Here is a 24,191-nt window from a genome sequence, read left to right on the forward strand (position 1 = left end):
CAATTACAGCTGCTTTCCAATATTTCAGTTGATTATAACTAAGGTGAGTTTCCCTCTCTAAGCTTTTTTCTAGGCCCAACGGCTGTTTCTTCGTCTACTCACTCCGTTGCTGCCTCCGCAGCTTTGTTCTCAATACCAGTTTAAATCAATATAGCCTACTGTTTCTCATTTCATTTCTGTGATGACCAGGCCTGGCCTCGGGCTTCAGCTCAACAGTTTTGGGTCGGACCGGGATCTACTTTTTCTCCCCCAATTTCGTGATATCCAATTGCAGTCAAATGACAATCTTGTCTCATCGCTGTAACTCCCCAAAGGGCTCGGGAGAGGCGAAGGTCGAGTCATGCGTCCTTCAAAACATCACCCACCAAACCGCTCTTCTTAACCCCTGGCCACTTAACCCGGAAGCCAGCCGCACCAATGTGTCGGAGGAAACACCATTAAACTGACGACCAGAGTCAGCCTGCAGGCGCCTGGCCCGCTACAAGGAGCCGCTAGAGCGCCAAGTAATGCCCCCTCCTCCAAACCCTCCCCTAACCCGGAGGATGCTGAGCCAATTGTGCGCTGCCCTACGGGACTCCCGGTTATGGTCGGGACTTCAGCCAACAAAGTCATCCGGCAAACGATACCAGAGCATCCATTGGCTGTCGGACCAACCATCTCTGAGACAGCTTTTACCTGCTAAATAGCCATAAGACTGCTAAATAGTTTGTCCGGGTAACCATTTAATTATCTGCTTTGACCCCATCTTGTACAGACTCTATGCACACTCACAAGACTATGCACTAAGTGTACAAAACATTAGGAACACTATACTAATATTGAGTTACACCCCCTTTTAAACTCAGAACTGCCTCAATTCTGGGCATGGACTCTACAAGGAGTCGAAATTGTTTCACATGGATGCTGGCCCATGTTGACACAAAGGTATATTTTCTGGGTGATTTCAATATTGACTGGCTTTCATCAAGCTGCCCACAGAAAAAGCTTTAAACTGTAACCAGTCAACCTACCAGGGTAGTTACAAACATCACAGGAATTATATAATCAACATGTATTGATCACATCTTTACATATGCTGCAGAAGTGTGCTTTAAAACAATATCCAAATCCATCAGATGTAGTGATCACAATATAGTAGCAATACTGTATCTAGGAAAACCAAAGTTCCAAAGGTTGGGCCTAATATAGTGTATAAGAGGTCATACAATACGTTTAGTAGTGATTCCTATGTTGATGATGTAAAGAATATTTGCTGGGCTATGGTGTGTAATGAGGAGCAACCAGACACTGCACTTGACACATTTATGAAATTGTTTATTACAGTTACTAATAAGCATGCACCCATTAAGAAAATTACTGCAAAAACTTAAATTCCCTTGGATTGATGAGCAATTGAAAAATTGTATGGTTGAGAGGGATGAGGCAAAACAAATGGCAAATAAGTTTGGCTGCACAACCAAAATAAGAATCTGTACTATGAAACAAAGATAAATGATATAAAGAATGATAGTAAAAAGCTTCAAAGCACCTTAAATGACATTTTGGGCAACAAACGCAAACTCAGCACCATCATTCGTTGAATCAGATTGCTCATTCATACCAAAACCCACTGATATTGCCAACTACTTTAAACAAAGGAGGTCGGTGGCACCTTAATTGGAGAGAACAGGCTCGTGGTAATGGCTTGAGCAGAATGAGTGGAATGGTATCAAATACATGAAACATATGGTTTTCATGTGTTTGATGCCATTCCATTGGCTATGTTCCACCCAATATTATGACTCGTCCTCCCCTCAGCGGCTTCCACGGACTTTAATATTTTTTTCATTGGCAAGATTAGCAAACTTAGGCATGACATGCTAGCAACAAACACAGACACTACACATCCAAGTATAACTGACCAAATTATGAAAGACAAGCATTGTCATTTTGAATTCCGTAAAGTGAGTGTCAAAGAGAAGAAAATTATTGCTGTCTTATCAACAATGACAAACCACCGGGGTGTGACAACTTGGATGGAAAATTACTAAGGATAATAGATGACGATATTGCCACTCCTATCAATCTCAAATCAAATTTTATTTGTCACATGCACCGAGTACAACAAGTGTAGACCTTAACGTGAAATGCTTACTTACAAGCCCTTAACCAACAGTGCAGTTCAAGAAGAGTTAAGAAAATATTTACCAAATAAACTAAAGTAAAAAATATTAAAAAGTAACACAATAAAATAACAATAACAAGGCTATATACAAAGGGTACCGGTACCGAGTCAGTGTGCGGCAGGGGTACAGGTTAGAGGTAATTTGTACATGTAGGTAGGGGAGAAGGGACTATGCATAGATAATAAACAGCGAATAGCAGCAGTGTACAAAACAAATGGGGGGGAAAGGGGGGTCAATGGAAATAGTCCGGTGGCCATTTGATTAATTGTTCAGCAGTCTTATGGCTTGGGGGTAGAAGCTGTTAAGGAGCCTTTTGGTCCTAGACTTGGCGCTCCGGTACCGCTTGTCGTGCGGTAGCAGAGAAAACAGTTTATAACTTGGGTGACTGGAGTCTTTGACAATTTTATGGGCTTTCCTCTGACACTGCCTATTATATAGGTCCTGGATGGCAGGAAGCTTGGCCCCAGTGATGTACTGGGCCATATGCACTACCCTCTGTAGCGCCTTACGGTCAGATGCCAAGCAGTTGCCATACCTGGTGGTGATGCAACCGGTCAGGATGCTCTAGATGGTGCAGCTGTAGAACTTTTTGAGGATCTGGGGACCCATGCCAAATCTTTTTAGTCTCCAGAGGGGGAATAGGTATTGTCGTGCCCTCTTCATGATTGTCTTGGTGTGTTTGAACCAAGGAACTTGAAACTCTCGACACGCTCCACTACAGCCCCGTCGATTTTAATGGGGGCCTGTTCGGCCCGCCTTTTGCTGTAGCCCACGATCAGCTCCTTTGTCTTGCTCATGTAGAGGGAGAGGTTGTTGTCCTGGCACCACACTGCCAGTTCTCTGACCTCCTCCCTATAGGCTGTCTCATTGTTGTCGGTGATCAGGCTTACCACAGTTGTGTCGTCAGCAAACTTAATGAGGGTGTTGGAGTCGTGTTTGGCCACGCAGTCATCGTGAACAGGGAGTACAGGAGGGGACCATGTACACACCCCTGAAGGGACCCAGTGTTGAGGATCAGCGGGCAGACGTGTTGTTGCCTACCCTTACCACCTGGGGGTGGCCCGTCAGGAAGTCCAGGATCCAATTGCAGAGGGAGGTGTTTAGTCCCAGGGTCCTTAGCTTAGTGATGAGCTCGTGGGCACAATGGTGTTGAACGCTGCACTGTAGTCAATGAACAGCATTCTCACATAGGTGTTCCTTTTGTCCAGGTGGAAAAGGGCAGTGTGGAGTGCGATTGAGATTGCGTCATCTGTGGATTTGTTAGGGCGGGATGCGAATTGGAGTGGGTCTAGGGTGTCCGGAAGGATGCTGTTGATGTGAGCCATGACCAGCCTTTCAAAGAACTTTATGGCTACCAACGTGAGTTCTACGGGCCGGTAATCATTTAGGCAGATTACCTTCGCTTCCTTGGGAACAGGGACTATGGTGGACTGTTTGAAACATGTAGGTATTACAGACTCGGTCAGGGAGAGGTTGAAAATGTCAGTGAAGACACTTGCCTGTTGGTCCACGCATGCTTTGAGTACACGTCCTGGTAATCCATCTGGCCCCACGGATTTGTGAATGTTGACCTGTTTAAAGGTCTCGCTCACATCGGCTACCGAGAGTGTTATCACACAGTCATCCAGAACAGCTGGTGCTCTCGTGCTGTAGCATCCGTAGCATCCTCGTCGTCTGACCACTTCCGTATTGAGTGAGTCACTGGCACTTCCTGCTTTAGTTTTTGCTTGTAAGCAGGAATCAGGAGGATAGAATTATGGTCAGATTTGCCAAATGGAAGGCGAGGGAGAGCTTTGTATGCATCTCTGTGTGTGAAGTAAAGGTGGTCTAGAATTTTTTTGGTCCTCTGGTTGCACATGTGACATGCTGGTAAAAATTTTGTAAAACTGATTTAAGTTTGCCTGCATTTAAGACCCCGGCCGCTAGAAGCGCCGCTTCTGGATGAGCATTTTCTTGTTTGCTTATGGCCTTAAAGAGTTGGTTGAGTGTGGTGTTAGTGCCCGCATCGGTCTGTAGTGGCAAATAGACGGCTACGAATAATATAGATGAGAACAATCTTGGTAGATAGTGTGGTCTACAGCTTATCATAAGGCACTCTACCTCAGGCCAGCAATACCTCAAGACTTCTTTAATTTTAGACATCGCTCACCAACTGTTATTGACAAATAGACGCACACCCCCAACCTTTGTCTTACCAGACATAGCTTCTCTGTTCTGCCGGTGCATGAAAAATCCCACCAGCTCTATATTATCTGTGTCGTCGTTCTGCCACGACTCGGTGAAAGATAAGATATTACAGTTTTTAATGTCCCGTTGGTCGGATAATCTTAATAGTAGGTCATCAATTTTATTTTCCAATGATTGCACGTTAGACAGTAGGACGGATGGCAGTGGGAGTTTACTCGCTCGCCTACGGATTCTCAGAAGGCAGCCCGATCTGCTCCCCCTTTTCCTCCGCCTTTTCTTCACGCAAATGACAGGGATTTGGGCCTGTTCCCGGGAAAGCAGTTTATCCTTCTCGTCGGACTCGTTAAAGGAAAAATCTTCTTCCAGTTCACAGTGAGTAGTCGCTGTTCTGATGTCTAGAAGTTATTTCGGTCATAAGAGATGGTAGCAGCAACATTATATACAAAATAAGTAAACAAATAAGTTACAAACAATGCAAAAAAACAAACAAAATAGCACAGTTGGTTAGGAGCAGGTAAAACGTCAGCCATCCTCTTCGGCGCAATCTTTATCAAGCCTACTAGAAAGTGCGTGCCCTCAGGCCTGGAGAGAAGCAAAAGTAATTCCGCTACCCAAGAATAGTAAAGCCCCCTTTACTGGCTCAAATAGCAGAACAATCAGCCTGTTACCAACCCTTACTAAAGTTTGGTGTTTGACCAGATAGAATGCTATTTTAGAGTAAAAAAATTAAAAGACTTACAGCAGCTACACAAATGACTAATGATTGGCTGAGAGCAATTGATGTTAAAAAGATAGTGGGAGCTGTCTTCAGTGCAGCTTTTGACATTATCGATCATAGTCTGCTGCTGGAAAAACTAGTGTGTGATGGCTTTACACCCCCTGCTATATTGTGGAAAAGGAGTTACCGGTCGAACAGAACAGAGGGTGTTCTTTATTTTAATTTGTTTATTTAACTAGGCAAGTCAGTTAAGAACAAATTCTTATTTACAATGATGGCCTACCCCAGCCAAACCCTCCCCTAACCTGAACGACGCTGTGTGCCGCCCTATGGGACTCCCGTTCACGGCCGGTTGTGATACAGCCCAGGATCGAACCCGGGTCAAATCATTCACTAAACCCTAAATCTTGTAATGAATAATGTGTCTGTCAGTCCGGAGCTCACTGGCAGGGGAAACTCTGAGGGCCCAGAATATTTCATACTATGTTGCAAGGTTTGCAAGCACGATTGGGCTGGACCACGTTAATAGTTGATACAATGTGACAGGCCATGTGTAGCCAATGTGATTAATAGGATATTTATTTTCATCAAGATATTTTCTACCTGCAGCCTGCAATGTTTTTATTTGTTGGCTTTATGTAGGCTATTCAGTATGCAGGTCATGGTTGAACTTGGACATTTTCAGCTTCCAGGAATTGTGTACAGTTCCTTGCGAAATGGGGCTGTGCATTATCATGCTGAAACATGAGGTGATGGCGGGTGGATGAATGACACAACAATGGGCCTCAGGATCTCGTCCCAGTATCTCTGTGCATTCAAATTGCCATCGATAAAATGCAATTGTGTTCGTTGTCCGTAGCATATGCTTGCCCATACCATTACCCCATTGCTGCCAATGGCCACTCTGTTCACAACGTTGACATCAGCAAACTGCTTGCCCACACATCGCCACACACGTGGTCTGTGGTGGTGAGGCTGGTTGGATGTACTGCCAAATTCTCAAAAATCTGGCAGTACGGTAGAGAAATGAACATGAAAATGTGGCTTATGGTAGAGAAATTAACATGAAATTCTCTGGCAACAGCTCTGGTGGACATTTCTGCAGTCAGCATGCCAATTGAACACTTGAGACATCTGTGGCATTGTGTTGTGTGACAAAACTGCACATTTTAGAGTTGCCTTTGCCCGTACTTTGGATTGAAAAGAGGCCAGGTACAAATCAATCTCATTGACCTATTGCCTAAAATGCGGTTAAAGAGATTCTCTGTTAGTTTTGTATACTTTTTAGCCAGTAGTTCTGAAAGTAACACTCACCAACCAAAAGTAGTCCCTGAAAATTGTATACTATGTCACGTACAGTACCTTCAGAAAGTATTTATATATTTATATGCCTTGACTTACTCCACATTTTGTTGTTACAGCATGAATTAAAAATGGATTAAATATATTTTTTTCTGAAAACGTGTTTTTAGAACTATCTCATATTCATGATGTCTTTGTGAGATGCAGAGTAGGTGAATGGATGATCTCCACATGTGTGGTTCCCACCATGAAGCATGGAGGAGGTGTGATGATACTTTGCTGGTGACACTGTCTGTGATTTATTTAGAATTCAAGGCACACTTAACCAGCATGATTACCACAGCATTCTGCAGCGATACGCCATCCCATCTGGTTTGCGCTTAGTGGGACTATCATTTGTTAATCAACAGGACAGTGACCCAAAGCACACCTCCAGGCTGTGTAAGGGCTATTTGGCCAAGAAGGAGAGCGATGAAGTGCTGCATCAGATGACCTGGCCTCCACAATCACCCGACCTCAACCCAACTGAGATGGTTTGGGATGAGTTAGACCGCAGAGTGAAGGAAAAGTAGCCAACAAGTGCTCAGCATATGTGGGAACTCTTTCACGACTGTTGGAAAAGCATTCCAAGTGAAGCTGGTTGAGAGGATGCCAAGAGTGTACAAAGCTGTCATCAAGGCAAAGGGTGGCTACTTTGAAGAATCTCAAATCTAAAATATATTTTGATTTGTTTAACACTTTTTTGGTTACTACATGATTCCATAAGTGTTATTTCATAGTGTTGATGTCTTCCCTATTATTCAACAATGTAGAAAATAGTAAAAAATAAAGTAAAACCCTTGAATAAATAGATGTGTCCAAACTTTTGCCTGGTACTGTAGGTATTCACACCTCGAGTCAATACATTGTAGAAGCATCTTTGGCCGCGATTACTGCTGTGAGTCTTCCTGGGTAAGTTTCTAAGAGCTTTCCACACCTGGATTGTGCAACATTTGTCCATTATTTTCAAAATTCTTCAAGCTCCGTCAAATTGGTTGTTGATCATTGCTACAACCGTTTTCAGGTTTTGCCAAGTAGATTTAACTCAAAAATGTAACTCGGCCACTCAGGAACATTCACTGTTTTCTTGGTGAGCAACTCCAGTGTAGATTTGTCCTTGTGTTTTAAGCTATTGTCCTGCTGGAAGGTGAATCTGTCTCCCAGTGTCTGGGGGAAAGCAGATTGAACCAGGTTTTCCTCTAGGATTTTGCCTGTACTTAGCTCCATTCCGTTTCTTTTTTATCCTGAAAACATCTCCAGTCCTTAACGATTACAAGCATACCCATCACATGATGCAGGCACCACTATGTTTGAATGGAGAGTGGTACTTAGTAATGTTTTGTATTTGCCCCAAACATAACACCTTGTATTCAGGACAAAAGGTTTATACCTTTGCCACCTTTTTTGCAGTATTACTTTAGTACCTTGTTGCAAACAGGATGCATGTTTTTGAATATTTTTATTTTGTGCAGGCTTCCTTTTCACTCTGTCAATTAGGTTAGTATTGTGGAGTATCTACAATGTTGTTTATCCATCCTCAGTATTCTCCTATCACAGCCATTAAACTCTGTAACTGTTTCAAAGTCACCATTGTGAAATCCCTGAGCGGTTTCCTTCCTCTCCAGCAACTGAGTTAGGCAGGATGCCTGAATCTTTGTAGTGACGACGAATTGATACACCATCCAAAGTTTAATTAATATCTTCACATGCTCAAAGGGATATTCAATGTCTTCTTTTTACATTTTTACCCATCTACCAATAGGTGCCCTTCTTTGCGAGGCAATGGATAACCTCCCTGGTCTTTGTGGTTGAATCTGTGTTTGAAATTCACTGGTCAACTGAGGGACCTTACAGATAATTGTATGTGTGGGGTTTGAATACTTAGAGTCAAAATTGGCCCAGCACAGCTTCCAGAAAGATGCTTTCAAACTAGGGATTTCGTGGCTAATTGGGGTTAGACAGTAATTCTGCTAATAGATTATGCATGTCTATAAACTACACATTGGTACATCCAGCCAAAAGCGGGAGGTTAAAAAAAGCCTTAGTCGTCGCCGGAGCATGTCTTTCCGGAGCATGTCTTTAACATTTTTACGGAATTACTCAACATCGGTGATGACGTTAAGTGTTTTAACTGGGCTCTTAACTCTTTGCTGTGACAGGTAGTAAAGATCATCAGACCCAGTGAGACTGCTGGGTGATATATCACCAACAGGTCCAGTGAGGATTTCAATGTGAGTGTGAATATCTTGATTGCACTGTTAGGGCTGTTTCCTAACCGGTTTCTCTGTATTGTTAATCATTTCTTATGACTACGATACATTGTTAATTCAGATGTATGGGGATTTTAGTACATTTGAGAAAGTTCCTTCTGATACTACTCTTGCTCCTTTAGCTACACTGCACTGTTTGTAAAGAGCAGTGGGTCAGCCACCACTGAGCCAATACGGCTGCTTACTCATGGATTATTCTACAGCTGGCCTCACATTTCTTTGGATGAAGCGAGGGCTTTTTTTGTTAGTACAGGTTTGTAATTTGTACAATTTATCTTTAAACAGACATCGTTGGAACAATACACAAATGGACGTTGTTCACATTGATTGTGTCAAATTTCACATCACAATTGTTGTTAGGCTAATATACAGGGGAACACAGTTAATAGATAACCTCTACTGGTGGAGTGCATAGCACGTTTTAAAACTAGCAAGTAGAAATATAAGCCATGGGTGCCATTAGGCTGAAGGTGTTCATCTAATGACCTTAGCAAAACTGCAATATACTGAATCATGATAGATTAACTGTAAAAAAATAAATGTCCACATACCTTTTTCCTGAAGTGAGCCATCTACTGTAGTGTGTACTGTAGTGTGTACTGTAGTGTGTATTTTAGTGTGTATTGTAGTGTGGGCAGCTCAGACTGAGATAGGCAAAGGGCTTGGACAAAATTCAAATGTTGTGGATAATGTTTACGTCAATGGCCTTACTATTATTAAAACATTTGCCTAACCAGTGACTGTTTCCTGATTACTAAACAAGCCTTCATTCTTTGTTTAGTGGGGGGAGGGAGGTCGGTATGAGATGGACAGTAGACAACTGGCTTGTTAAACTTTCTGGTTCCTTCTTCCCTTTTTAATGCCATTCTCTCATTGAACAGTGATACCGCAATCACACTTAATACTGTAGTTGGTTAGTGCCCATAAGCCTCATTTACACCTTATGCTAACATGTGAGTTTCATGATCTGAGCATTATGATCCAATAACTATCTGATCAAGGTTTGTCACATCTACACATTGTATTAGAATGTCTCTTATCTGTCCACTGTGTCTGCATTGTGATCAGATTAGCTTGTGCCTCGCTGTATACAAATTATTTGACAGATATTATTTAAAAATAATATGAATTTATTTTATGACAATTACTGCTTTAAGTTAATGCTGCTACCACTCAGTGGAGTTGAGGCCGGTATAATGATTTAAATAGTTTGACCATTCAGATCTGTTTACACTTGATTGATATCCAGACCAGTGGAGGCTGGTGGTAGGAATCAATGGAACGGTATCAAACGTATGGAAACGACATGTTTGACCTGGTTCCATTCATTTCAGTCCAGTCATTACAATGAGCCCGTCCTATAGCCCCTACCACCAGCCTTGACTGATCCAGACACAATACATGCCTGACTACCTCAGGTGGTGGTCAGGAAGATCTGATCACATTGTCTTAATCATCTACACCTGTCCTTAAAATGTGCCCAATCAGAATGTGGATAAGATCAGGACAAAGGGTTAGCGCCAGGTATTAACGGGGCTATAGTTTCAAGGAAAGAGATACAAGAACAAGGCATAACATTTATAATAGCATACTCTTTATTACAAAACATTGACCAATAATGACAAATCCATCCAACATAAGGCAAAATGATACAATTTATAAAAAAACACAAAATGTAAAAATGCATTTTTTTTTTCAATTTTAGTGCTGAAATAAAACCAGCAGCACTTTAAATACCTGGAATAATTATCTTAGAAATGCATCGCACACACAAATCACACATACAAGACAAAGATCCCTCACTACTGGGCATTATTCAAGCTTTAAAGAGCAACGTCCCTAAAGACATATTTGAAATACAAACTGGCACAGCAATAATCTAGAAGGTACTTACTTTCCAAATTATTAAGTCACAGCTGGTTATAACTAGAATGAATGATAGCAGAAAACAGCTATAACTAAGTGTCTATGAGGGATGTGTCATGTAGTATATTCAATGCTGACATTCTAATACCAAAGCTAAAACCAGGATCCATCCTCTTGAAGTACATATAAAACTTTAACTTCATACATCATGCAATTCCAGTAAAGACTTTCAGTGAGGTTGACACATTGCACAGGTGGTGTTTACACAAACTCTGGCTCCCTGTCCCTCAGCACCAAACTGAGATTCGCTCCACACATGGCCCAGAACATAATTGTTGGACTGATTCATGTTGAGTTCAGCCAGGGAGATGCTCAGCTCTTGCTCAGACACCTCCAGGTCCGGGGGCTCGCTGTCTGGGGGCTCAGGGGGGTCGTGGTCCGAGGCATCGGGACCAGGACTCTCCTGGTCTTGGTCTGGATCCGGGTCGGTCTGGGGTACAGACTGGCTGGAGAGTTCCAGACTATCCCGGCAGTTCAGTTGGTCATCCTCTGTGCTGACCTCGCTCTCCTGTTTGACCAGGCAGTGTGGGCGGTGTGTGGACCCCCTCCCAGTCTCATCCAGCTCTGAGTCAGAGTCCACAATCTGCTCACTGGAGCTCAGGGAACCTGGAAAACTGCCTGCATGGAGAAAAAGTGAAGGGCTGTAATGAAGTGGCACTGGTCACCTGGATAAATACAAGTTATAAAGACATAACTCAAATCAAAGGCAAAAGTGTAGTAATTCTTCTTCAAATCCATCTAAACACCTCTTACCACAGCCCTCCTCCATCTTGTCAGAGTCTGTTCTGCTCTGTTCCTCTTTGGCTTCCTGTTCCTCTCCTTCAGCTACCACGGCACTGCTGCCCTCATCAACATCCACACTGACACTCTGCACCAGCAGTGGGAGACAAACATCAGTTAAAACAGGGAACTTGAGTTCAAACCTTCCAACTCTGGCATTGGTTGAGCTATTGGGTGTGGTTGAAATGAAAGCATTCACATTCTTCCTGTATGTTCCAAATATTATTAACGTCACGCAGACACACAAAAACACACCTGTTGGATGGAGATGGAGGATGGGCGACTGCTGGTGCTGGAGGATTTGGACTGGAAGATGGCTGTGTAGAAGACGATGAGAGTCTCTATGATGCGGGCCTGGTGGGGGTAGTCCACTAGAGAGGACAGGGACACTGTGGCCCCTGTGGGCCGGGGCCTTATCAGAGAGGGGCCAAACACGATGCCCAGGTTACTGGGACTCATCTTATTGTCCTGCTCCAACTCCGCAATCCTGACGACAGAGATGGGGAAGAACGATGATATGACGGAGATTAAAACAAGTAATACATGATCACAGTTGTGAATCCTCGTTTGTAATGATCTGTGTCAGGAAAAAAAAAAAAGAACTGAGTAAGCAATGTAGTATGCTCTTCTGAGCTGCTCACCTGCGCAGGTGGCGTACGATGTAGCGCAGCGTGGCTACGTTAGCCTTGGGCAGCTCTTTCACCAGCTCCCTAAGTCTATCCACCACGGCCAGGACCGCTGGGTCCGTATCTGGTCCTAGGTCCACCAGCTCTGGCCCCTTCCCCGTCCCGGCCTCCCCTCCCTCAGTTTGCAGGCTCTCCTTGGCTAACCCCATGAGGCTGTTGTACAGGCGGAACGGCATGATGGGCTCTGGAAGCTGTAGAGGACAGAGCGGGAGATTTTTTTATCTTCGTTTGTAGCCATCTTATCCAAAGACAACCCATGATAAGCGCAATCAGATATGGAGGCTGAAACAGCTACAAGGTACCTGTCGGAGGTAGAGCTTGAGGACGTTGCTGATGTCGTGGGGGGAACACTGCGAGAGCTCCACTAGTTCCTTGCCGTTCTCAAAGGCCTGACACAGCTTCTCTACACGAGTCTTCACCCCATTTACTCTGTAGATACCCTGCAGAGAGAGATGGAGACCAATGGGGAAGAGAAGGAAAATGTTTTGAGAGAAGGATAGAGAAGGAGAAAGAAAATAATGCATTCATACAGCCAACCATTACACTCCTTTCAAGAAACAGACCCTTCATCCCCCGTTCCCTCACCTTCGTCTTCAGGGCTCGTCTCTCGATCTCGGAAATGCACTTAGTGATGATGAAGGGGATGCTGTCAGAGCTGCCGCTGGACACCTGGGAGAAGTCTCGGCCGAACAGCTGGAGTCTACCCTGCAACTTCTTATGGCCACACTGGATGGCTAACGTCTCCAGACACCGCTTATGACATGCCAGGAAACACTGGTATAGAGGACAGGGGGCATACAGTAGGTCAAGGGGTTAGAGGTCGGTATGATAACCAATGAAAGTCAGATGTCACTCACACAGCAAAACAGACGTAATCAGCTAATCGAGCAGCCAAAGACTATTGCTTTCAAAGGTGCTGAAGGAGATGGTTTTATCTCTCACCTCCTCACACTCTGCTCCCTGGAAGTACACGTAGCTGTCGCACTCCCGACACTTGGACGGGGTGCGGAGTTTACGCAGCCGGTGAGTCTGGGCGGCTTTGGAGAGCCCAATGTTCCGGAAAGGTCCGGTTGGAACCGCAATCTCAGGCTCCATGCCATTTATGTCTGCGGATGAAGATTGATTGATAAATTGATAACTGCATGAATTATGTAATAATTGGCAAACAGAGAGGAGGTAGACCTCAGGTCTTACTTGGTGCTTCGAAGGAGGCCACGTTCCCGTCCTTCTCATCTGGATCCTCGTTGGACGACATGGTCCCGGTGGAGGAGGTGCGTGCCATTTTACTGATGTCACCTAAAAACGTACAAAACAATAACACACACACACACAGCTACAGTACTGCAGGAGATGGAGGGAGACAGAGAGAGACAGAGACAGAGAATGCCTTACCTGAACTGGTGGTAGGAGATTCCAGGGCACCTTCCCCTTCTACACTGTCTGCATCACTCACTGTAGAACCCCACGATTTGTGGCCTTGTCCTGGGAAGGGGACACAAGATTATCATGGACAGCACAAATATCTCATGTAGGTCTACATTGTTTTGTCTTGACTTAACGTCTTGCATGGTGAGACGGCACAAGACAGTAAGAACCGCATCAATATCATACAAAATGACATACTCTTTCTGGCGTTTTCAGCGCTGAGGTCCTCCCCTGTCGTGGTCTCACCGGTGCTGGGTTGACCCTCAGAGCTGCTCTGCTGGTCTGTGTTGAAGCTGTCATTAAGGGGTCGAGCTGGATGTCTGAATTAACAGATATAAAACCAGTCAAAAAACATTATACTCATGTAAATCTATTACCTCTTATTTATTACTTGGTGTAAAGTGACCGAGTGCCCATAGACACCTAACAAACCAAAAGCTTTTAATTATGCTTTGAGGCTAGGAGTGACTCACTGTGTGGAGGCTGCAGTGGCAGTGTAGGGCTCAAATTGGTAGGTGACCTCAGGCTCCTCAGTGAGCTGCAGGTCTCTGACGTGGGCAGCGTACTGCTGTCCCGGGTCATACAGCTTACTGCTCTCACACAGAGTCTGGTAGTGTACCGGCAACACCACCGTCTGCATGTGCATTATCTGGTAGTACGAGATGGTGGCCTGGAGGGAAGGAGAGGAATGGTGGAGGAGAAGGTTTAGCTTACATTCCATCACAGGGAGTGCAAGGAGTGGAATGTAAGCTAACAGAGTAGCCACAAGGCGAAGGCGCGCTGAACAAATTGTCCGCGTGTCTGTGTGTGTGCGTACTGACCGAGCGCAGTGTCTGGTCACTCTGTTTGATGACCTCCTGCAGCAGTCGGAGCACATTGACCTTGACGTGTTCCAGCTCCTGCTGCTGGGTGGTGGCGTCTGCTATACATGTCCTGTAGGTGGCCTCTGCCTCTTCAGCCTGAACACACACGGCGGTCAATTCTCAGCTAGGCTAATGGCATACACACTCAATGAAATATGGCCATAGGCTTTGACAACGACTTGCAGTCATTCTGCTTTTTAGCAGATTTCCCTGGAGAGGCGAGGGAGAGAAGAGACTAGGCGAGACATGGAGAGGAGAGATGGGGGGAGGTGAGATGAGTAGAAGAGTGGAGAGGAGAGAGAATGGAGGAAAAAGAACATGTGATGGGGACCTTGTTGCGAGCGTCTTCCTCCACTCGTAACTTTTTGCCCAGAGACTTGGTGGTAGAGCCTCCTCCATCCTCCTCTGCTGCTCTGCTAGCAGCTGCTTTGGCCTTGTCGTGCTCCTCACAGCGAGCCATGTAGGCATGCTTGGCCTTTCGCAGGTTAGACTCACATTCCATCTGGATCCCAAACACATAGGTACACAGAATCAGTCTTTGGGCACAAATTGGGCAACATCTTGAGAGAGAAAACAAAGTTTTCTTTTTAAAGATACTTTTTGTTGATTTATGTTCAAATCATTCTCAAAACGGTAAAACATGTATACCTGTAAACATCATGGCAACGTGAGAGAGATAATATAAATAGAGAGATAACATACTGCATAAATAGCACTAGCAAGGAACTGACCAGTTTCCTCTTGGCGCGGTACCACTGTTCCTTGACCTCCTTGCGTTTCTTCTCATGCTCGTGTTTACGCTGCATCAGAGGCTGTAGGAAGGTCTGGTTGTGCAGTGTGGAGGTGGCCTGCTGCATCCCACTGCTCTGCTCCAAGTCCTGCTCCAGAGCCAGAGAGTAGATGGAGTAGAAGGGCATGTGGGGCTGAGAGATAGGGGGTGGTGAGAGGGGAAATAGCATTGTCATCACAGGAGCCTCTTGAATTGGATGTAATCACTTTGACGAGAGTGAATTTGGTATTCTTTTCCTTAATTCCTTCTACTATAGAATACAATATCACTAGGGCTTACATGTGTGATGCTGTGCTTGCTGGACTGGTACAGTCTTTGTAATCCCTTGGCAAACTCCACCTCTGGGTGGGGAAAGATACATGGGTGAATCAACAAATCAATAATACGTTACATTCAGGTTCGAAGAATCAACCTAAAATCTCCAGTATTATGTGTAGGGAACTGTCTGCGGTGTCTGTCTACCCACCCAGTGAGGTCCTCTTCTCCACGTAGCTCATCAGGTCCTTCATGTATTTAGAGATGGTCTTGGCGTAGGCCAGAGCAGAGTCCACTCCCCCTTCACTATGCTGCAACATGATGTCTACCTCTTCGGCCCGGCCAAAGTCCTGCAGGTCACCCCTCATCTGAGCGCCCTCTAGCCCCTGACCCGACACCCCGTACAGGTTCTCCATAGACTGGACACACAGAGAGAAAGAGTTTCAGACCACTCAAGAATACTGAGAACAGTACCTTATTCTGTACTATATAGCAGAAATTCCAATTCAATTATTGAATTCAATCATGAAGTGAAGAACTGACGTTGAATTCTAATTTCAACAATCTTCAAGTTATGAAATGGGAATAGAATTGGAATGAGACTGTTTATATTTTAATTGAAATTGTTAAAACATTTGATCTTTGGAATTGAATTTCAATATTTTTACATTTCCCAGTTATTGGAATGAATGCACTTAGTATAAAAACAATTAACGGCAGGATTTGTTTTAAATCATTTCAACATGTATTTCTAGATTTCCAATACAGCTAGGATGTCTGAACAGTTCCATGATCAGCCTGAAAGCCTTAATAAGGAATTGGAAATTGAATTTTTGGAAATGACCTAACATTGGAGTTGAGAGGAATTTCATTCTCTGAATTGAAAGACTGACCTTGAATTTTAATTAAATGGAATTTACAGGGAGAATTTGTGGAATTAACCCCAAACTTGCTATATTGTATATTATAAACTGGGTGCTTCGTGTCTTGAATGCTGATTGGCTGACAGCCGTGGTATATCAGACCGTATACCACGGGTATGACAAAACATGCATTTTTACTGCTCTAATTACGTTAGTAACCAGTTTATAATAGCAATAAGGCATGTCGGGGTTTGGGGTATATGGCCAATATACCACGGCTAAGGACTGTGTCCAGCCACTCCGCATTGCACATAAGAGCAGCCCTTAGCTGTGGTATATTGACCAAATACCACACCTCTTTGGACCTTATTGCTTAATTATTCGGTACACCATGTTTACCAGAGCCAATACAAATAATGACGGAACACAGCAATGCCAAGTGGCATCTCAGGGATGGACATGTACAATTGAATGATGGATATTAAATACTGCACAATTTTAAACACTTGCTGCCTAATCCCCCCCCTTCCCCAAAACACGTGTAAATATTGGACTATAAATCTTGCCTTCCTGTTTTATACTTCTGCTAAAATATTTATTCTATTGAGCCATTTACTTTATGTTCATATTCTTATCTTTCATTATTTGTTGTTGCATTGTCGAGAAGGAACCTGCAAGTAAGTATCCTGTACATATGACTAATACAAACTTGAAACTTCCAATGAAAATAGGATTTGGCACATAGACTGTGGGCAATAATAACCCCAGTGTGTGTGGACAGGCCTGTTGAATTCAGTGTGTCAGTATTGGAGCTGCATTGATGAATGAGATAGAAGGAACTGTGTTATGTGGAGTCTCAGAGGCGGCCTGTGTGTGTTGTTATAACAGGAGAGCGAGTGAGAGGAACAGGCAGAGATAAAGACACACTGTGTCACTGCCAGGAAGCTGGCCTTGCTGCCCACAAACATCCGCTCTGAGAGCCGACACCTCCTGCCACATGCACACCAAGAAAGCCAAATGAACCCCCACTCACTCTGCTCTTCTCCGTTGGCAGCAGGGACAGTAGGGTACTGCTGTCCACCTCCCCCATCAGCAGCTCTGACACACTGAGGAGGACAGAGACAGAGGCCATTACACAGACAGTACTTCCATCAGAGATGGAGAGAGAGGAAGGACTAAAATAAAAAGGGAAAATTTGTAGATCAAATAGGATTTGATAGGATTTGATAGGTTAAAGCAATGTGAAGGGTACATTTCGGGTTCGTTCCCCTACCGGTGGTCATGGAGAGAAAAGGAAACAAGGAACAGAGACAAGGAGAGAAAAAAAACATCAGGAAGTGGTTGATGCCAGGCTCTGTGCAATCGCACCGGCCATATAACTTCCTGTCTTCTTTGCCCTGTTGCGGTTGTATGTACTGCGCAGGGCCAGGAAGTGAACAAGCGTTCTTTTGAATTATGTATGCATATTCCTATTTAAAATTTTAAATAGACCTATGTACAATATATAGTGTACACATATCAGAGCATATGTTTTAGCTTGGCAATATGTGGCTGGGGTTTATAACATTTCTTTCACATGACCCATTAATTTTGACAAGTGTGTCTGGGTAAGCGTCATCTAATATTTACAAAATATTTTATCTGGACACTTCCTGTTTAACTGGAATTTTTCCTTCTTGTAGGCTACTACTTTTACCACTTCTAGTCTTAATCTTTACTTCACTACTCACTGTTTAGCACATGACCTCACATGTGAATCCTTAAAAGAGATAGATGGGGATGGCTTAAGAGGGTGTGAACAATGCTGAATGGTTGTAGACAGATGAGAGCTCTCCAGTAGGTACCAAAACATTCAAAGGCCATTTCCTCAAAAAGTGAGTTTACAAGTTCATCAACTTTCAAAGCAGAATTACTTTCCCATTGTTCCTCAAATGCAGTGTATGATATACCATTTTGTAGCACCGAGTCTCTGCTTTTATCCAATGTAAAAAAAAAAAAAAACACAATTTCAAATGTTGCAACATAAACCTATTTGAGCCAGTTGGTCGCAAATGTATTTTTATTTTTTTGAGAGTGATATGTTTGTATCTAAACGACCATTATCACACATACACATTGTATCCGAGGATAAAAGCACCTATTGTCTGTCTGTAATCTGTTGAGACAACAGACGCCAAATGGCTGCGTTTTGGTTTTGTGTCCTAGGTTACGGAAGAGAAGAAAACCACCACTACACTTCCTGTTTTCTACTGAGCCACATGCAAATGTCTCACTGTGTTTCGCTCTACACTCCACTTCTCTATCGCACATGTGCACACACACGTACATTGTACTTCTACAGTTGTACTGTCGTCATACACCACCACCCCGACCTGACCACTGAGGACACATGGTCATGTCCCATTACTCTGTACCAGAGAAGTGTACTTGCATCGCAAGAAAAAAAAAGTTAAAAGAAAAAGCATTGTGAGGTACAGTGTCACCTTTGGTTTATTTCAGGATCCATAAAATACTGTTACTAGCTCATGACAATACATACTGAGAAACGGATGTAACAAATACTTACCTGCTACTAAAAGCAACAGCAATGGTTTCAATGGCCTTCTCAAAGTCCTTCTTTTCTGCGTCATTACACGTCTCATAGTGAAATCCTGCAATCAAAATAATGAATGTGTTCATTCTAGGCCATCTCGGCCATTTTAACTCATTCACTGTGCTAAAAACATGGACTTTTTGACCCTAGGTAGTAGACCACTGATTGGTCCAGCCAGTAGTCTTACCTTTAACCTTAGATATGAGTTTGCCTGCAGCAGTAAGGGTCTCCACAGTGTTGAGGAGAGGGTAGGTGCTGATGACCTGTCGTAGGACCCTCAGGACCTCCCCCAGGCACTCATGGGCCAGAGGGCGACGGTTCTCCTGCTTGTCTACAGACAGAGAGAGCGAAAGAGACAGGGGACAGTCAGAGACACAGACAGGAGAGACATGGATCCTGTGCCATTCATAATACACAGCACTCCACTTGTCTACAGCCACACACAAAGAGGACTGAGCCTAACCTACCATTTTGTACATCTATCGAGTACTAGTTACAACCGGAAGTGATAGGGTTGGTGTTGGGGAGATAGAAGGCTGTGTTTGCGGTCTGACGGGGCTCACCATCACAACACGGAATCCATATAACATGGAGATCATCTTTATAGACAGACAATTAGGGTTGGTCACAGGATTAGAGGTCATTACAGGTTATTAGAGGTTGAGAGGGAGTGATTCATGACCAATGTCTGGACATCATGAATAGTAACACGGACGGCAGACAGACGGGTTGTAGGGACAGCTTTTATGTCAGCAGTGACGTCTGCAGGCCACTTCCTCTTGTCTCGCTCTCTCACAGAGAGAGCCATCCTTCCTCCTCTTTTCCCCTGTGGCCCTCCATCCCTCTGTCTCAATGTCCATGTCTGTCAAAGTGGCTGGCCCATGGAATGGGACCAGGAGGCCATAGCGGGTGGACTAGTTAGAGGGCGTGTCAGAAGGAGGATGGTAAAGGCTCCAAGACACTTACTATAGAAACTGAAACTAGCTAAATGAACATGTTGTGGCATTATGTGACTCTGTGCATAGACTTGTATGTCGATTTAGTTCCTGGATAATCTTGTATCAAATATATTTCAGTATTAGATGTTTGTGGTTTGTCAGAATTTAACTCAGAGTTAGGTTCATAACTTAAGGGAGCACATCCTTTCAGATATTGACCATGTGATAGGTTCAAACGGGGAGATGTTAATCTCAGACCATCACAAGGATGGACTGGAAGCAGTCTTGTGGTATTGACGGTGTCACAGGTCAGACTAACGCAGTGGACCATGTGAGGAGGAAGTCTGAACGAGGTCGCTCTGCCATGCATCATAGCTTCCTGTTTAGATTAATCTGACAGTCACAGGGTGGGGGGGGGGGGGGTTACAATAAGTTAAGGTATAGACACCCTAACCATTCCATCGCTTTTAGAGAAACAACCCATGTTCCAAAGTGAGACCATTTTTGTTGGCCTAACTCTCTCAAGTTGAAAATTGTTACATCACTTGTTACCACATCTTGTATTATATTGCATCAATACAGTAAATGACATTACCAGCCTGCCTCATGAAAATGGAAAAATCCTTTATCTGAGGTAACTATGACTGTTTTTGGGCCTAATTCCCTGAAGTCATATTTGCAGAAAAACCGTTGGACCGGCCATTTTGCTTGAGAAATTGCAGTAAACAGGAGACTGGTTTCCTGCTGGAGTGTGGTCGCTGTTACATCTCGAGCAAGAGAACTGGGTCGCTTGTGCAAAGCCAGCCAGCCCGCCCTTCCCCTCCCACACGCAACACGTGGTGTACAGGAGGGGAACCAAAACAGCATTGTTCTGCGCGCATGCTAACATGTGGCGCATCAGGTAGGAGTAGTGGAGAATTTAGACATCCACACAGAGAACAATAAGACTGGGAAACAATAGCAGATGGTCACGATGCAGCCAAAAGCACTCCCAATAACAAAGGCATATCAAAATAGTAATACATCTAGCATACTCTTTTATCCAAAGCGACTTACAGTCATGCATGCATACATACATTTTATATACGGTGGTCCCGGAAATCAAACCCACTATCCTGGCACTGCAAGCTCCACATTCTACCAATGGACCTTCAGAGGACCACTCAATCATGTGCACAATGAAATATCTGACTCCAGTTCTGAAGATAAGTTGTCCCATCGATAAGCTCTTATGCCTCTCTAACAGTCTTAGAGGAGCCAAATGAATACCAAGACTCCAGAGACTGAGCATAGTTGGTTAACTGTATTTTGAAAAGGCACCCCCCCTGTCCCCTTTTACAATCTAAAGTGCTCTGAGCATTGGAGAAGCACCATGTTCAAACATGGCCTTTGTGTCCTCTACCTCTCTGAGAGCTAAACCTTAACCAGACAAAGGAGAAGTGCACAAACCTATGTGAACCTATATCCACTCACCTTCCCCCAATACAACGTCCTTCAACTTCTCTACAGCCTCAGCAAAGCGGGCCACATTACTTAACAGAGAGGGGATGTCCTCCACCTCGATGGCCATGCTCTCTGAGCTGTCTTGGGGGGTGTTGGGGGTGATAGCCCCCTTCCCCTGGCCCTTGGTGAACACCCATGAGTGGATAGGGAACCCCGCGGCACTGGCATGACGGCTGAGGCCGGTGGGCCTCTTCATGGTGGCCCCTGGGGACGGGCAACCCACCCCCAGCTTGCTGTGCTGGGCACTTGGGGTGCCAGGGCAGGAAACGGAGGAGTCCGATGGGGCACCGGGAATGGGGAAGAGGGTGGAGGAGGATGAGGTTGAGGAAGGGGTGGTGTCGATAGCATCACGACGAGGCTGCTCCTGGAGAATAGACAGCTGGGTAAGAGAGAGGAGGGGGGGGGGGGGAGAGGGAGAAGGACTTGTGACATCTGTGGGAACGCAAAAACATCAGGACAATAATGTGATTGATATTTTTGGCCAGTGGTTGGCAGGCTGTTGTTGGTAAACAGGCGAACAGAGACTTCAACAAGAGCCTGTGTTGTGTAACACTTCCTGACTCCGCTACTTGCCACACCCTGAAACAGCTCTCCGAAAACAGAAACTAGGGCCACTTTAAGCAACATCAATTTGTACGGTTTGATGACACATGACGGAAAAGTTATGAAATCAACCCGTCAAGTGTCCCAACTTGTCCATGGACTACAACACACCTAACATAAATGCCAGAGTTGATTAAATAATAGCTAAATCAGAGTCTAGCTGTTACAAGTCGTGGACGCGGTGATGTAGTGTAGAGGCCTGAAACGTACACATCTTAAAGTCTAAACAGTATCAACGGCAGGTGCATGGTGTGGTTATGAAACAGAACATGGCAGCAGCTTCACACCCTGCCAGTAGGAGGCGCAACTAAGACAACTAGAGCAGACCTTGCATCATGTTATTCCAGGAACACATTTTATGGTACTGCATTTTAAACTTGAAAGTGTAGCATACTCTATGAAGCAGATACATGTTTTATAAACGGTAAATAAGTATTTGAAGGACAGATGGTCTCAAAGCAATGAGAATAATAACTCATTCCTTCTCATGAGGAACATGTATAAAAGCTAGGTGGCTACCTGATTCGGTTGGTAGTGTTTGACATACCTGTTTGAGCCAGACGGTGGGTCTATTGGGATGTTTGTCCAACTTGTTCTTGGCTTTAGCCTCCTCTCTCTTAACTCTCTGGCCCGTAGAGTATGGGTTGTAACTATTCTTGCTACCACGTTTCAGCATGGTCTCTGTCCCTATTGTTTTAACATCACCTTTAGCAGAAGTCACTTTTTAAAAAACTTGACTCATCTTGCAAGTGGCGAACCAATACTGGCTTACTAACCCACAAAAACATTTTCCAATGAATAAGAAAAAAAAAATGAGTCATTCTTCAGACAACGTTTATCAGTGACTAACAGGTTTATTTTGAATTGACTAATCCAATTGTAAGTATTCATCAACAATGTCCTCAAATATTCAACCAAATATCCCAATAGTATAACGTCTCTCTCCCACTAGCCTACTTTAAATAAATTAAATGATAGGCTACTGCCCATATAAACCACCTAAAATGCTCACCTTTAGCCTTCAAAACACCCCACTAAACATGTCATTGCTGGTCCATAACCTATGATAAGTGAAGTCCATTTAATTTAGGTCAGGTCTAAACAATCTACTGAGGTTTGACATCTGTCATGCTGTCCCCCCACTCCCCAAGCCTCTCAGCAGCAGACAGACAGGATAGGAAATCTGTCTTGAGTGACAGGAGGAAATCAGAGATGATGTGCTACTTACTGATGATGAGCTCTGTGGCCCGGGGCTTCCTGCTCGAGTCTTCTTCGAGATGGAAGGGGTTTTTATCAATTCCCTTTTCTTTCGGGAGAACATCTTCAATGTACCCTTGCCGTCCATCCCGACTTCTTTGAAATTCACATACAACCCCCCCACCCACCCCCCGATTCTCCACTTCTTTGGTGCTCTGCCAGTTTACTGGCGCTGCTGTTCCATCGGTCCCAAGCTCCAGCCAAGCTTTCTGCTGCCTCGCTACCACACATTGAGCGTTCGAGCTCACTGACAGCTCACCACAAACAGTCAGTGCGCCGCGACATCCGCTCCAGTGTTTTTTTTTTCTCAAGGGAAGAAAAGCGCATGTGATGTAACGCTCTCCATTTGATTGGGGCGCTAGAGGTTTGTAATACAATGTCTATAAAACATTTTTACAGGACATTTCTATAGTAAACCAGTAGAGTGCAACGTATTCGATGCCTCCAAGAAGAGTTAAATAGCTCTAACACCGATTGAGAATGCCTCACTATCCCCTACTGTCAGAAGGGTCTTGCAGCAGTCCTGGGCTGCGTACAGTACGAGTTATGTTCTGTACGTTCAATTGAACGGAAAGGGTACTGTACTGAACGACCAATGGAAAATCGGGGAGGTTGTGGGTTGGAAAAACGCTGTCAGCATGGCCACTGCCCTTTAAATACGCCACTCATTGCTTCAAGCCACACCTTGCAGCACCCATCAAACGGGAGCAAACGTACCTCAAAGTCCGTTCAAGAAGGTTGGGTGGAAACGTGTCATTCAGTACAAATCAAGCGAACTGAATTGACCTCTAGTCGGTCTGGAACTCACTCTATATCGCCGTGTTCCAGAGAATCAAAACCGTAATGTATCATAAGTAAATTGTGACTGGCTGAATGATTTACAAATAACAATGAATAGTTATTTATGACGCAAGGTTATTTGTTGATCAGTCATTCGGCAGTCGCCTTCAATGTTCAACAAGCCCAATGTAGTCATAAAAAACGGAAATGAGTTGGCATTTTCTACTCTGGTCATAGCCGCGGGAAGT

The 24,191-nt window shown here is 44.3% G+C and overlaps 2 protein-coding genes across 5 annotated transcripts in view; both read right to left on the reverse strand.

Moving 5' to 3' along the window:
* The window catches only part of LOC115158193 (phospholipid hydroperoxide glutathione peroxidase-like), a 32,532-nt gene extending 23,176 nt beyond the window's left edge, over positions 1–9,356 (reverse strand). The window contains exon 1 of the mRNA XM_029706835.1: positions 9,233–9,356. Within this exon, the coding sequence (XP_029562695.1) occupies positions 9,233–9,253 (21 nt within the window). The 5' untranslated portion in view covers positions 9,254–9,356. The remainder of the gene's footprint in view (positions 1–9,232) is intronic.
* Positions 9,357–10,253: 897 nt separating this feature from the next.
* LOC115158194 (rho GTPase-activating protein 45) lies at positions 10,254–23,699 on the reverse strand. Of its 4 annotated transcripts, none has more exons than XM_029706840.1 (22): positions 22,919–23,091; positions 22,454–22,593; positions 21,274–21,682; positions 19,050–19,193; positions 18,836–18,920; positions 17,303–17,375; positions 15,618–15,825; positions 15,431–15,492; positions 15,093–15,284; positions 14,693–14,863; positions 14,320–14,457; positions 13,972–14,168; positions 13,697–13,818; positions 13,466–13,555; positions 13,268–13,369; positions 13,016–13,179; positions 12,659–12,847; positions 12,376–12,513; positions 12,029–12,264; positions 11,643–11,874; positions 11,361–11,475; positions 10,254–11,225 (listed from the first exon to the last, which is right to left on the reverse strand). In XM_029706840.1, the coding sequence occupies exons 2-22, from the start codon at positions 22,580–22,582 to the stop codon at positions 10,777–10,779; spliced, it is 3,645 nt and encodes a 1,214-aa protein (XP_029562700.1). In that variant the 5' UTR covers positions 22,583–22,593; positions 22,919–23,091; the 3' UTR covers positions 10,254–10,776. The 4 variants fall into 4 exon arrangements, with proteins under 4 accessions (XP_029562700.1, XP_029562699.1, XP_029562701.1 ...); XM_029706839.1 differs by having other exon boundaries at positions 22,454–22,611; XM_029706841.1 differs by lacking the exons at positions 22,454–22,593; positions 22,919–23,091 and adding an exon at positions 23,135–23,699.
* Between the last annotated feature and the right edge of the window lie 492 nt (positions 23,700–24,191).

The sequence above is a fragment of the Salmo trutta genome, chromosome 22 (genome assembly GCF_901001165.1).
Source record: "Salmo trutta chromosome 22, fSalTru1.1, whole genome shotgun sequence".
Lineage (NCBI taxonomy): Eukaryota > Metazoa > Chordata > Actinopteri > Salmoniformes > Salmonidae > Salmo > Salmo trutta.

What these genes read in the sequence shown, in the direction of transcription:
- LOC115158194 (XM_029706840.1), bottom strand. Translation starts at nt 22,582, where the DNA reads ATGCTGAAACGTGGTAGCAAGAATAGTTACAACCCATACTCTACGGGC. An exon ending in GGACGTTGTATTGGGGGAAG is followed by an intron (nt 19,194 to 21,273) that starts GTGAGTGGATAT and finishes CTCTGTCTGTAG; the next exon opens with ACAAGCAGGAGAACCGTCGC. An exon ending in AGGAAGACGCTCGCAACAAG is followed by an intron (nt 14,458 to 14,692) that starts GTCCCCATCACA and finishes GTGTGTGTTCAG; the next exon opens with GCTGAAGAGGCAGAGGCCAC.